General features: G+C 53.5%; 1 protein-coding gene across 1 annotated transcript; it reads right to left on the reverse strand.

Moving 5' to 3' along the window:
* Positions 1-5,557: 5,557 nt before the first annotated feature.
* On the reverse strand, positions 5,558-7,831 carry Gjc2 (gap junction protein gamma 2). Its single transcript, XM_059269368.1, has one exon. The coding sequence runs from the start codon at positions 7,593-7,595 to the stop codon at positions 6,270-6,272; it is 1,326 nt and encodes a 441-aa protein (XP_059125351.1). The 5' UTR covers positions 7,596-7,831; the 3' UTR covers positions 5,558-6,269.
* Positions 7,832-14,720: the final 6,889 nt, after the last annotated feature.

Consider the following 14,720-nt stretch of genomic DNA (forward strand, 5'->3'; position numbering starts at 1 on the left):
TCAGGGCTCAGGCCCTGCGCTTGAACTTCAAGGCCTTCCTGTCTACCTCAAATCCTGTAAGGCCCTAGGATCGCTGGTGGGCCTGGCCTGTGTTGGGACACGCACCTTAACATCAACCATCAACTTAACTACCGTGAGTAATATTTTCTGATTGAGGTCCAGGCAGACCCCCATTAATGTCTTCCAGCCCTCAGCTCCCCTCGGGCTGCAGGCTTCCTGATCTACCCTCCCTGCAGCTGGAATGTGTGCCCCTGGAAGATCACAACTTCCTCTTCCCTAGGCCTGAGGGTGACCTAGCAACCCCTGCCAGCCTGGGGGAGAACATTAGGGAAGCCATAACAGGACAACACTGACTGGGGGCAACACCCACAGGGCCAAGGGTCACATTCCTCAGGCCTCACATCAATTTGTCCCTAGCCAGCACAGGAGGAATGGGCTTCCCTCCCATGCAGGGAGGGCAGGAAGGGCAAGCAAGAAAATCTACCCAGCACCCCAGTGCCCAATCTAGAGTCACTCAGAATACATCAGAAAGCTCCCTGCATTCCTGCCCTGGCTAGCAGCCATGGTCAGTGCCATGTAAATGACTCCAGTGAAACTAAATGGAGTTTGTCTGCTGAAGTGTGTTGGTGATGGCTGCAGCCTCTGTCCGGGGAACTTTCTGGACCTCAACATATTAGGTCCATGCTCAGTAACCTCCACAAGACTGGCATGTGGACTGTCGCCCCACGTCCATGAGGAGGGGACGATGGACTAGCCCCTGAAAGCTCCAGGGAACTGAGGGGCCATCACCCAACATCTCTCTTAGGCCCAGGTCCTGCCACCATCAGGAGGGGTGGGAGAGCTGGAAAATTAGCCAGGTGGGGTCCCAGGTCCCACTTCACAGGATGGAGGTAGTTTCCTGTTTTTCTCTCCTTAGGCTTCCTCCCTTCCCAGAGGAAGAAGTGAGCTGCCCTATTCTGGGGGTGTCTCTGAACATGCCCCCTCTCCGCCCTGGCCCTCCACGAACTCTCATGAGCCGCAGCCAGTTGGCTAAGGCTGTGGAAACGGATGGCCGTGAGGCAGAGGCAGCTCCCAATTGATCCTGCGCCAGCAAGGCACGGCCGCCATACAGTGTGGGTGGAGTAAGGGTGGGCCCTCCAGCCAGGCCACAGGGCTGCTCAGAGGTCAGAAGGTGGGGAGCGGAGAGGATGAGGGTGGGTTTGGGCAGGAGTGTCCAGTGGAGCCTGTGCTTATCCCAGGGAGATGGAGAAACTGAGGCATGAAGCTAAGTGGCTATTAATATGTGCTAGGTTGGGTGACTTCAGCCTCGGGAAATGAAAGAGAGTTGAGTATCTTAGATTTCACGAAACAGTGAGAGGCCACAGCCCAGCCTGGGGCTCAAGGCTCACGCATGTGTTGTTGAGCTGTTTCTCCCAAGTAGGACATGATAATGCTGTCTTGAACCTGAGCAACAGTCATCACCCACTCACTTGGGACCCTCATGAGACCAAGCCATTAAGATTCCCTCACGGGTGGGGCCAAGAGGCTCTTGGGGCTCACAGGTTTTTCAAGAGCTCTTCACTAGGTCCATCCTTTCCCAAGGTTATAAGGAGGTGGAAGGATCCTAGGGAATTTGAGAAGACTCTTTAATCATGTAGCTACTTGCCAGTCACCCAGGGGGCTCCCCAGTGGTGCAGCTTTTTCATGAGCCATCCATACTGCATGTAGGTTCTCCCAGTGGTGTTGATGTCCATAAATTGCCCAGGGGACTTCATGGCAATATAGCTGCCTATGGAGTTACCCATGTTCCTAAAATAACTCTAATAAACTCATTGTTTCACCAGCCTGGACTTGCACAGACTCAATCCTTTAGTTTGTTGCTGTCCTCTCTACCTGGGGTCACAGAGGGGACTGGGGTCACACACAGGACTGTGATGATGTCCACATTGTCAAGGAGCTGGTCTTAGAGGTAGGACTGGTAGATGGCATGGAGGTTGGGACTTAGCCAGCACAGTCCAGGGACAGCCAGGGACACTCTGACTATGAGGGTGGAACAGTACCTAAGTCATCACTGTCAAGGGTCTCTCCCTCCATGGACACAGAACCTTCAGCTGGGCAAGTACCTCTTGAGATGGAAAAAATTGTATGTTGACATCCTAAACTCCGTGAACTCAGAATGTGTTTGCATTTGGAGACACAGCCTCAAAAATTATTAAGGGCAAGGCAGTAGTGGCCTTTAATCCAATACTCGGGATGCAGAGGTAGTCGGATCTCTATGAGTTCGAGGCCAGCCTGGTCTACAGAGGAAGTTCCAGGACAGCCAAGTCTATACAAAGAAACCTTGTCTTGAAAAAGAAAAGAAATTATCAAGGAACACATTGGGAGACTGAGGCAGGAGGTTCAGGAGTTTGAGGGTAGCCTGAGCTACAGTGAAACCCTGTCTCAAAAAGTTTCACCCACTGAAGATGTGCTTAAGGTAAATGAGGTCCCCAGAGTGGCCCTAATCCAGGCACTGTGAAGACACAGTGAGAAGATGATGTCTATAAGCCAAGAAGAGGGGTCTCAGGAGCGGCCAGCCCTACGGTAACTCTGGTCCTCAGCTTGCAGCACCCGTGCCTGTGGGAGACCACAACTCTATATACAGGGTACCCATTATGGAGCAATCATAATGGGAGGTGGAGCAAACTGACCCACCTGCAAAATTGAGCTTTGTGCACTTCCGGGCCCAACTCTTAGCCAGGAATCTCCAGAGAAATAGAACTCACGGGAGCTGCAGTTACACGCTGATACTGCATTCTCTATCTAACCGATTAAACAGAAGCTCCCTCCAGACTTTCCGCAATGGGAACTCTATGTGTCTGCTAGTGTTATGGGAGTCTTTGAATGTGACAAAGCCTATTTCTCGGCTTGAGTGGGCTTGGCCCAGGGAACTGGGGCTCCAGAAATTCAATGGCCACCTAAGTCATTCTGAGCTAGTGGCTCCCAGGTTCATTGTCTCAAAACTGATCTAAATAAATAAATAACCTCGGGGACAGCAGAAGGACAAGCAGAGCTTTATTGAGGTAAAGAAGCAGCTCCGTACAAGGAAGGGAACTCAAAAGTGAGTTTCCAGCTGACCTGGACTTGGCTGGGCTATTTTCATACCCAGTACTTGAGTCTGGTTGGCCCAGGCCTGTATGTAACCGAGGGGCTGCCTTGAGAGGTTTCTGTTCAGCTGAATTAAATGGGTGTGGGAACTTTGTTTGGGTGGAGGATAAGGCAAAGGAGTGAGGGCTCAGGAAAAGCCCACCGGGAAGATTCAAGGGAAGGAAGAATAGGAAGTAAGGAGAGCAAGAGCATGTGGTCAGCCATCTTTGAAAACACAGCTCCTAAGCTACACTTAACAGGGAAGGAGCTTGGTTATGGAGGCCCTGTGCTCACAGGGCCCAGTTCGGTATTCATGTGAAGGAGGGCTTTCCAGCTAAGTTTTCAGCTTTTAATTAATTTCAATTGGGTTTTTTGGGGTTTTGTTTGTTTGTTTGTTTTCTGGATCCAGCTTCCGCATTTACTGTCTCCACATCCTTGGTAAACCTGCTACTCTGCAAATGTCTCCTTGTGAACCTCGAGGCCTCTACATAGAGCCCACTGAGAAACTGGCTCTGCCTGTCTGTAAAGCTTTTTCATCTCAGGGCCTCTTGTCCTCCTCTGTCTAAAAAGGAAACTGCCTTACTCTATCTCTTTCACCCGGCTGGACCACAGGGCCTAAATACCTGGCCAACTAGTATGTTGCAATTTACAATAGTTCACGTACTTTCTTTAAAAAGTAGCAGAGGGGGGCTGGAGAGATGGCTCAGCGGTTAAGAGCACTAGCTGCCACCGGGTGCCTTTAATCCCAGCACTCGGGAGGCAGAGCCAGGCGTATCTCTATGAGTTCAAGGCCAGACTGGTCTACAGAGCGAGATCCAGGACAGGCACCAAAACTACACAGAGAAAACCTGTCTCGAGGGAAAAAAAAAAAAAAAAAAGAGCACTGAAGAGCACTGGCTGCTCTTTCAGAGGACCCAGTTCAATTCCCAGCATCCACCTGGCAGCTCACAACTGTCTTTAACTCAAGTTCCAGGGGATCTGACACCTTCACACCAATGCACATAAAATAAATAAGTTAAATACATTTTTTAAAAATAAAAATAAAGAGCAGCGAAGAAGAGCCTGAAGGCTCCAATACCAAAAAACATTATAAAATGATGAATCTTCAGCAACAGACATACCATTAGCCTGCTCTGACCGTTACACGCTGTAGACACCTACCCAGTTATCAGACTCTATACAGTTACCAGTGTCAGTTAGGGATGACTCATTAAAATGATGTCTTGGGTGTGTCTGGGAGAGTTTCTCTGTGAGATAAATGGCATTTGAATCAGTAGACCAAGGAAAGCCGGGGAGGCTTTGTCCAATCAGGTGAAGATCTTACTAGACCAAAACCGATAGGAGGGTAAGAGCTGCACTTGGTTTATGAGCAAATTTGACTCTATGCCCTTCCCCCCAGCACAGAGTCCCTGACCCCACTCTATGATGACACCCAACAGCACAGCCCCAAACTCACAGTGCCTTGTAACAGGGATGCTTTCTTAGCAGAGACGCTGTCAGCTGGACTCCAATGGACCCCACTAGACCCCACTTGGAGAGACATTGCTTTGGGCTGGATTTACCTTCCTTCCTGAAGCTTCACTCCCAGCATGGTCTTCTGTGATTTCCTAGGGATGAAGTTCACTCAGCTTGGAGCCGAAGCTTACCTGGAGCTGAGGTTCAGCTGAGGCTCAGCCTAGACTAGTCAGAGCTTCCTGAAACGGGTTCTCCTGGATGCCAGATGCACCAGGAGCTAAGACTCAGCTGAGGACTAGGTTCACAATAAGGTGGGGTTCACTTGAAGTGGGGCTCAGCTGGAGTAAGGGCTCTCTTGAGGCTTGGGACCAGGTATGTGGGCTCCAGAAGGAAAGGGACTCAGCCTGCTCTATCTGACTGCAATCATGCTGAGGTCAGACTGAGGCTGGGCTGAGCCTGGCTCGGGGACTCCAGGAAGGGATGTGCAGCTGGGAAGTGCAGCGTGCTCCTGGTCATCACAGGAGGCAGCTGGAGTCTGCTCTGAGATTGCTCCTGGCTAGGAGTGGCTTGTGTTTCCCTATCCTCTGCCCTCCTCCCTCATCTCTCCAAAGTCAACACCACTGTCCTGGCCAGCACTACACACCTCCAGCCCAAGATGGACTGCCTCTGTCCCCTGAGCTGCAGGCTGACCTTCTGCCTGACTGTTCTTTGTTTCTGACATCTGTGTGCTCCACCAAGCCCTACCACCCGGCCCTGGCATGCTGCCTGGCACCAAGTGGCACCATCATAGGTCTGATGACCTCCAGGGTTTGGTCTCCAGCTTTATTCCCAAGCCTGTCCCTGAGGAGGGGTCTCCTCTCCCAGCCTCCCGGCAGTTAAGCTGTCTCCCCGCAGTGGACTGCAGTGAATACATTTCTGAATGCTCAGACATAGAAGCACACATACACACTTGGGTGTAAACAAAAAGTTAGTTTTATTTTCTTCATTTGTTCCGGAAGTTGGCTTTAAAACAGGTAGAAGGGCACAAAAGATGGGGACAGGCTCCCCAGAGCTCTAATCTTCCAACATGGCCAAAACCACAGCCCTGGACCACAGCCTTATGGATCTAAGCAGCAAGGCATGACAGAACTTCCAGGATGTCCTAGAAACGGCCCATGCCAGGCTACCTCAGCTCAGGGAGTGGAGGCTGTACTCTGCCCCGGCCTCCTTCAGTTGCCTCAAGCAGGGAGCCAAGAGCTGGGAGTAGACCAAGGCTATCTGCTTGTCCCGGACCTGGGAGTTCCCTGGCTCTGTAAGGGCTGAGGGGGCTGTAGAGGAACCTATATGCTCCTGCAGTGAGGGTAAGCACAGTCCCCAAAAGGTTCATGCCAGACACCTCCATCCTATGAGGAAGCTGCAGGAGAGCCTAAAAGGAAGGACTGGTAGACTCAGCGGATGACTGAGGGGTCATCTGCTTAACAGCCTGGAGGGGCAGTCAGTTCCTGGGACACAGCTCTGCCCCCTTCCCCCTCCCCAGGGGCCACAGACAAGACCCTGGTGACTCCCCTTCCCATCCTGCAGGGAGATACCTGAGCCGGCGCTTCTTAAGGGTCTTCAGCTTCCTCTTCTAAAAGCCCTTAGGGGGTCTGTCAGCGGTCACCGGTTGAGGACAGAAAGGTTTCCATTGACCCCTCAAGCCAGGCCCTCCCTGAGCTCTCTCCCCAGTGCCCTCAGATCCACACTGTGGCCTTGCCGTCCCTACTGCCTGTACTGCCCTTCTCAGAGCCAGCCCTGGGCTTAGTGGCCAAGGGTTCCTGAGCTCCCGGTCGGCCCTGCTCCCCAACGGTGCCCCCCGATGTGGCGCTACCGGTTCCGGAAGCTGGGCCACCCGCCCTGGGTGCCCCCCGAGAGGCTGCATTGAGCCCTGAGCATGGCGGGCTGTCCCGATCCGCGACCACCGCTGCCGCCGCCGCCCCATCGCGCAGTGCCTGCAGGGCCAGGTTAGCCAAGTTCTGGTCGTGCGCACGCGCCCGCTCAGCCGCGCGCACCACCAGGCTGTATTCGGGAGGGCAAGCCAGCCCGGCGGCGGCGGCGGATGGGAAAGCGCAGGGCGGCGGGCGTGGCGCAGGGCCAGGACCCGGCGCTGAGGCTCCCCGACGGCCGCGTACAGCGTCCTGCGCACTGCCGAGACCCAGGTGCGCCATCTCACAGAGGTTGAGCAACAGGCATAGGCAGCTAACCACATACATGACCAGCAGGAAGACCGTCTTCTCGGTTGGCCGCGACACGAAGCAGTCCACCACGTGCGGGCAAGGCTGGCGGCTACAGGCAAAGAAGGGTGGCACCTCGAAGCCGTACAGCAGGTACTGGCCCACCAGAAACGCCACCTCGAAGGCCGCCCTTACCACCAGCTGAGCCACGTACACGCGCATCAGGCCCTCCCTCTGGATGCGCCGTCGCCCGTCGTGCTGCCCGGCCGGGCCAGGAGTGACCACCGTTTTGCCATCACCTCCGCCCCCCTTGGCAGCTACATCCTCTGCGCGCTCCTCCTCCGTGTCTTCCCCGGGGCCCTCGGGCGCCCCCGGCTCCTCGTCCTCCTCCTCCTCCAGCGCCAGTATGGGCTCCGCCTCACCCAGATCCGTGGTGTCTGGCCAGCCAGGAGGCGGCGGTGGCAGCTGCGCCCGGGGCACGCGCCGGGGGCCGGGGCGACGACGGAGGGCGCGTCTACGTTCCTGCTCCGAGGCGCGCGCCAGGCGGTGGACTGCATAGCCCAGGTACATGACAGAAGGCGTGGAGATGACCACGATTTGAAAGACCCAAAAGCGCACGTGCGACAGGGGCGCGAAGGCGTCATAGCAGACATTGTCACAGCCCGGCTGCCGCGTGTTGCAGGTGAACTTGGATTGCTCATCCGAATAGATGGACTCGCCACCCACAGCCGTTAGCACAATTCGGAAGACCACTAGCACAGTGAGCCACACTTTGCCCACGAAGGTGGAATGATTGTGGATCTCCTCCAGCAGCCGCGTCAGGAAGCTCCAGCTCATGTTGGTCATGGGAGCAAGCAGGTGGGACCTACAGGCATGTATATGACTGGTGGTCAGCAGGTGACAACTAGGAACTGCTGGGGCCCAGAGTTGAGGTGCCTGCAGGCTCGTCCAGCAATTGTGTTCTGCTTACACACCCCAAGTGACCTTGAGCTCACTACTTTGCAGAAAAGGTCTTCCTCATCTGCATCCTCACCCTATGTGTTAAGGATAGGGACAGAGCATCTCCCACTGACCCCTGCTCCCACTCTTCCTCTCTTCTCTCTCCCAAAGCTCCCCAAGAAAGCTCCAACTTGTGGGAAGTGCACCTCTGTCCCAGGCCCATAGAGTCATAGAGCCTGCGTGCTGCCTTTATTGGCAGAGGGAGAAAACAGGGCAGCACCAGTCCAGCTCAGCCCCAGATTGGATGCCACTCTCCTAGGACTTACCCCAGGCCTCCCAGCCACTCAGGCCTTCACAACCTCTGCTGCTGCTTCCCAGCCCTTGTAGTCAGAACAGTCCCCCATACTCCCGAAGCTCCATCATTCCCCAGCCCCAAACCATACATACCTTTTGGCCCCCAGCCCTCCCCAATGCTTCTAACCCTCCAGCAGCCCCAGCTTTTCTCCTTCCACACCCTGCAAGCAGCTCTGGAAGTCCCTTCCATAAAGGACCCTCATTCTCCCCAAGCCCTTGGCTAGTCCTGCAGCACTTAGCCTGTCAGCTACCCCTCCCACCGCTCAGAGATCATCCAGGGCTCTTTATCCAGCCCCAGGTCCCAATCCCCTGGCCAGTCCCAGATCTGTCCAGGCAGGACCATGTCTGGTGAGGCTACAGACTGATACACAGCCACACCCGGGCACCTGTGAGCCTCAGAGATGGCAACATCTGGACCAACTCAGCCTAGAACAGACATGTATCAGAGAAGGGCTCTGTGGTTCCCTGATGCCCACCCTTCCTCCTCACAGCTACCACAGAGTTAGTACCTGCTCCTGGGAAGGTTTAGGGCAGGAGTCTCCCAAGCATTCAACACTGACACTTCAGGCTCCCTCCCCCTGGCAGGGCCTAGGAGGTAGCAGCAGCAGGTATGGACCAGCATCAGGGGTGGTGGCTCCAGGCCTCTTTATGTAGCTAGGGCCTCTCCCCTCAGGGCAGGAAGAGGGGGCAGCCAGCAGGACAGCAGGGGTTCCTGAGGAAATGCCCCCACATCCTCACATCTGTGAGTCCCCTCTTGGGACCACATGTATGCAATCAGAGACACACACCCTCATATGCATACACGCATGCACACTAAAGTATGTGTGTCTGTGTCTTATATATGCAAACATTCACATGCACATACAACATAGTTACCTTCATATGCACACAGGTGTACATCCACAGACACAATGTATACTCATATGCATGCACATTCATTCAGATACAAATGTATACACAAAGATTGTGCATTCATAAATACACATGTGCACACACATACTGGCATGCACATATTCATACATACCAACACTCATATACACTTATTCACCAACTCAACCACACATGTAAAAAATCAAAACTTACATATCCAAATGCTCATTCATAAAGAAGAGTGAGCTCAGGCACACGTGATCACTTACACATGCACACAAAGGAACCCATGCATACTCCCACAGCAAGAATGAACACATCCACACATGCACATTCACAGGCTGTTACACCTTCAGGGTCCACCCCTTCTACTTCTCTGCTTCAGACATGGGCACAGAGTGGGGCCACCTGGTGTCCCTCTCAGGAGTGGATTCAACGCTCTTCACCTCAGCTTCAGTCTTAGCCCCCACCTGAGACCCCAATCTAAAGAGCCTGAGGCTTACCAGCAAGATCTGGAACCAGGAGTTCCTGAGTAGACCTGCTTAGCCGTGTGTGGTATTTAACAACTGGATCGCTGGTAAAGCCTTGGTTGGCAGCTTGTCATTTCTCTGGTATACCTACTCCTGTCATCGTAAGATATGTACAGGCAACAACAGAGACACCATAGCTTAGCTGTGGGCTGACTTTGGCCCTGGACACACAATGGGACTTTGCTTTGGAAGGACCTGTCACTCAATGCATTCATTCACAGCAATGGCTATTCACTCTTGAGCGCAGCACTAAGAAGTGCTATGGTTGGAGAGCTGAAATGGAAAAACCAGGACCCTGGACTCAGGCCGTATACAGGGAGACTTCTAGACTTGAACCTCTAGCCTGTAACTCTTTCCTGCCCTGGCCCTGGCACACCAGCAGACTCCTCAAACTACAGAGGGTCAGACCCATGTGTCAATCTCTCCTCCAAAGTGACCTCTCCAGCCTAGGATTACTTTACCTGAGTTGCTGTCTCCTGCACATCTTGTGTCCATCAGTAAACCCTGAACCAATCTGCACTTGCCACATGCACCACTTGAGACCAGGTGGTCGCTGGCCCTCTAGGTCCCAGCTCTTTCACTCTTCCCAGTAAACCTGGCTCCATGCCCACTGGGGTATAGAATGCACACCGACCAGATTACCCCTGCTGCCTCCAATGGCTTTTATTAAAGACAAGGTTTCATGTGGCACAAGTGGACTTCAGACTCCTTATGTATTGATTTGTAAGAGTTAGGATGACCTTGAACTCTTCATCCTCCTCCCATACCTGCCAAGTGCTGGCACTTTTTTAGGCATGTATCATGCTCAGCTCCTCCAGTGACTTCTAAGGGCACATATCAGGGTTCCACCTAGTTACTGCACCGAGTGCCCTGCCCATTCCTCAGCGGGCTCCTGCTACACTCTGCTGTCCACCTAGTTACTGCACCGAATGCCCCGCCCATTCCTCAGCGGGCTCCTGCTACACTCTGCTGTGCTGCAGCCCACACCTGCTGCCTTTCTCTGGCCGCACAAACACAAGCACAATCACCTGGCCATTCAAGTTTTATAAACACACACACACACACACACACACACACACACACACACACAGACAGACAAAGAATTGCACCTATGCATACTCATTACTCTAGTCAGCCTATCACATGCTTCCCAGTCACTATAAAGGTTAATTTTCTGATCCCATCTATGTGCTGGAGACTCCAGGATGCATTTGTGTTTAGTGTGGTAGAGGCAGGCTCTCACAGAGAATACTTACAGATACACCATGGAAACCTGTGGGGTGTGTGTGTGTGTTGCTCATGTTGTGTCCTCTGAAGGGCGCTGACTGCAGAAATACTTGAGTAAGAGCATTTTCTGAGATGGGCATGTTCATGCTGCCTATAATTCTAGTGCTTGGGAGGTAGAGGTAGGAAGACCAGGGTTTCGGGGTCATCCTCTGCTACATGGCGAGTTTGATACCAGCCTGGGCCACTGAACCTCTTTCTCAAACCCCAATCACAAAATAAAGAACATATCTAGCCAGGCAGTGGTGGCGCACGCCTTTAGTCCCAGCACTCGGGAGGCAGAGCCAGGTGGATCTCTGTGAGTTCAAGGCCAGCCTGGGCTACAGAACAAGATCCAGGAAAGGCACAAAGCTACACAGAGAAACCCTGTCTTGAAAAACAAACAAACAAAAAAGAGCATATCTTGGGCTCTGGTTTCTAACTTCCTGTCCAGTAAGAGGAACTGGGAATCCCTCGGGGAAGTGGCTGATCAGATGGCTGGGTAGGGGAACAAGAGCATGGAGAAAGCTCAAAGAGGAAGAACATGCTTACACACTCATGAACATTGGTATGTGGATTGGTCACACTGAAGTTGTAACAATTTAACCAATAGACAAAGTAGGGTTACAGACTGCAGCTCTGGCTACAGATACCCTAGCTGACAGCAACGGCAACACAATAGCCATGCTGAGGAGAACCATCCCCTGCCTCGTGCAGAGAACCACCAACCACTCAGAGAGTCTACACCAGAGTAGGAAGCACACCCCCCACTCCAGTGGCTGCATGTGGGTAGCAACATCGTATCAGAGGACAGCATGAAAGAGGGACTTGCACCTTTGCAGTGATACCTGAGCCTGTGACTCAGGGCACCATGGACATAAGTCCTGTTGATACCATCCATAAAGATGGCTCATCACCCTTGCAGTATTCTTCCTGAAACCCAGAACCTCAACAAAGCAAGAGAAAAAACAAACAAACAAAACAAAAACAAAAAACCAAAACAACAACAACAAAAAACACAGATCAATTTCTGAGAAGGGCACCCTACAAAATACGAGGGTGGTATTCAAGTAGCCATGGGCAGCTAAGACAAAGAGAGAGTATCTTTCAAGAGGTGCCCTGGTGTCAGGAGGGGCCAAGTGAATGTAGGAAACACCTGGATTGTGGCCTTCAGCTAACACAGAGGCAGTTTATTATGGTGATGTTTCATGTTAATGGGGCCTGGGGTATGAGGTCCTCTGGAAACTTTTCTGTACTACGCTATCCATTCTGTTGTGAATTTAAATATGTTGAAGATACAGCCACCACAGAGGTTGGCGCCATTCCCAGCATCCACAGCTTATTGAAGGGGTTCTTCATTCAAGGAACTCCTGCCCCAAAGCAGCTCCTACATCTTGGTCCAGAGTTAGGTTCTGTGGTTGTGGTGATGGTGTGCTTCAGCTTGCCCAGGGGGTGCCCCCCACAAAATACATAGCCCATTCAGCCCTTGCCTCCCTTGGAAAACCTCTTCCGGTATAGGAGGAGTACCCTCTACTGTAATCAGTCCATTCACACATCCAGCCCTAGGCCCTGAGGGGACCAGAGCTCTGCAGATAGCATGGTGTGTGGCCCAGTGTGTCAGTAAACACATGGCCAGGAACTTAGTTTGGTCTGTGTGTGTACATGTGTGTTGAGGGAGGTCCTCAACTGCCCTCCAGGACTATCAGGAGATTCAAGTGAGGGGTGAGGAGACAGTTACTGTGGTCAACAAGCATTAGGACTTGGCACACCAGGTCTCAAACTCTGGGTACCCAGTAGAAACTACCTACCTCCCACTATGACCTGTAGGGTCTCATCTACCACCTTTCCTCACTGGCACCCAATCCACCCTCCTGAGAGCTCAAGCAGGCAGAACTATCTAGATAATGGCTGGCTGTGGGGACCAGAAAAGTAGATGGGCCAGCCTCGGTCTGGTATGAGAGTCACAACCCTGAGTCTGAATAATTCCTCCAGGTAAAGAGCTGCCTTCAGCTAAAGTGCATTCCAGAAACAGAGATGTTGGCCTGGGTAGGCACGACCAGAACCTACGCGCCTTCCTTTGGAATTGCTCAGGGAGCACACTTGTGCCCAATTCCTCGTAGAAATTCTACACTCACCCTGATATTTGTCCCTCCTCAGTCTCCCTGCCACATCCAGCAGCCCTTCCCACAGCTGGGCCAGGTTCCCCTGCCCCCCTCTAGAACTTCTTCCCTATCTGGTCCATAGAGGCTTCCCAGTACAACAGCAACTCCAGCCAGCAGGCAGTAGGCCCTCCTGGGCAGGACCCCCGCCCCCATCTTTGGACTTAGTACTTCCTCTTTTGGCTCCCTGTCCTCACATCTCCCTCTCTGCAGTCCCTGGACATAGCAGGCAGGTGGGGAAACACTTAGAACAAACTTCTGTGCCAGCTACAGGGCCATTCTGACCCATCAGCAGTTATGCAGGTCCAGCTGCTGAGAGGGTCTGCTTGGCAGCAGGCAAGTGGATAACGAAGTTTGTTCAGTTTGAGTAGACTGGGCCTGGTGCCCATTCTGACCCCCTGGACACACTACAACTGGCTGGGCTGGACTGGCCCATCTTACAACAGCCTGAGGGGCCTCAGCTGCTGGGAGAGGTATTGAGTGCACCCTGGGCTCACTAGTCAGTTCCCATCTCCTCCCACCATGGGTCTAGTTACCCAAAAAGAGCTCAGAAGCCAGCTGGACCCAAGCTGATGGACACCCCAAGGGTCCATTAATACAGTGAGACAAGGTCTAGCCAGAGCTCCAGTGAGTTTCCCAGGGTAGCACTGCCTATGACACCCCCCACAGAACCTGAAAGACCAGCGAGGACACAGGAGCCTGGAAAACTCCACATTAGCCATCAGAGTACAGAGCAGCCAAGGCCCTGCCTATCTGCAACCCCAGTGGTGCCCTCCCTACCTTTTCCAGGCTGGAAATGCAAGCCTCTAGCTGAGGCTTTCCACCTGCCGGCTGGATGCTGGTCCTCTCTAAGGGCATACTGCCGGGCTAGGGCTAGGGCCACCTCTCGCCACCAAGCACAATGGGGGATGGAGGAGGGGCCCTCAAGGGCTCCATTGTTCCCCCCAGGGTCTGAATCCATGATTGTCCCTGGGGGTGGAGCAGCGAGGAGCTGGACAGGCCTGCTGGGGGCCCAGGCAGGTCCTGGCCCTCTCTTCCCCAGCCTCCACTTGAGGTCCAGAAAGTTCTGGCTCACCCTTCTTGAGAAACATCTGTACTTTTGGAGGCAGCCCAGGGCTCCCCGGTCTCTCTGGCCACTTCTGCCTGGGCACCTGCCTGTCCTCTTCACACCCACATCCACCTAATCTGCCCAAGTCCTGTCCCAGGAGCGGCCTCACCTGGAGATGCACAAGGGAGAGAGCTGTGGCTGACCACCGGGTGGGGGGAGCTGGCAACAAGCACTGCCCTCACTGCAGGGACTGCTCTCTTGGGCGGAGCCAGGCAGCCTGGGCTGAGAGCCCAGAGGAAGAGGGGAAGACGGCAGGACTCAGACACTCAGAATGTCTCATCTTGGGCAGGAGGGGAGGGACAGCCATCCTCAACTTAGACTTCTCCCTCAGGAATGATGCACCCCGCTACAAGCTCTAGAGCTCAGAATCTAGAACCTCTACAAAGGTCCCAGGCTCTGCCCCTCTACTAGCCCAGATGGCTCACTGGCCCTTCCTTGGGGCTTGGCTGGCTCTACACAAGGACAGGAGCACACAGCACCCATAGGTTCCAGGGCCAGCTTTATGACTCTTCATGCTCTTCCCCTGTGGCTGGGCACTTTCCTTCCTGGCTAGTGGTGCCTGCCGCTCTGAGTCCCCAAATAGCTCAGAAACAGCTCAAAAAGGCAGCGAGCGGTACCAGGTTCTCCGGGGCTGAGCCCCATTCCAGCCATGCTGGTTGTCCCAGCTGACTGGCTCCTAAGGGAAGAAGTGACCACAATTAACCCTAGTTAGCATTCTGATGACCGGTGGACCCTGGATATGAGCAGC

The sequence above is a fragment of the Peromyscus eremicus genome, chromosome 8a (genome assembly GCF_949786415.1).
Source record: "Peromyscus eremicus chromosome 8a, PerEre_H2_v1, whole genome shotgun sequence".
NCBI classification, from domain to species: Eukaryota; Metazoa; Chordata; class Mammalia; order Rodentia; family Cricetidae; genus Peromyscus; species Peromyscus eremicus.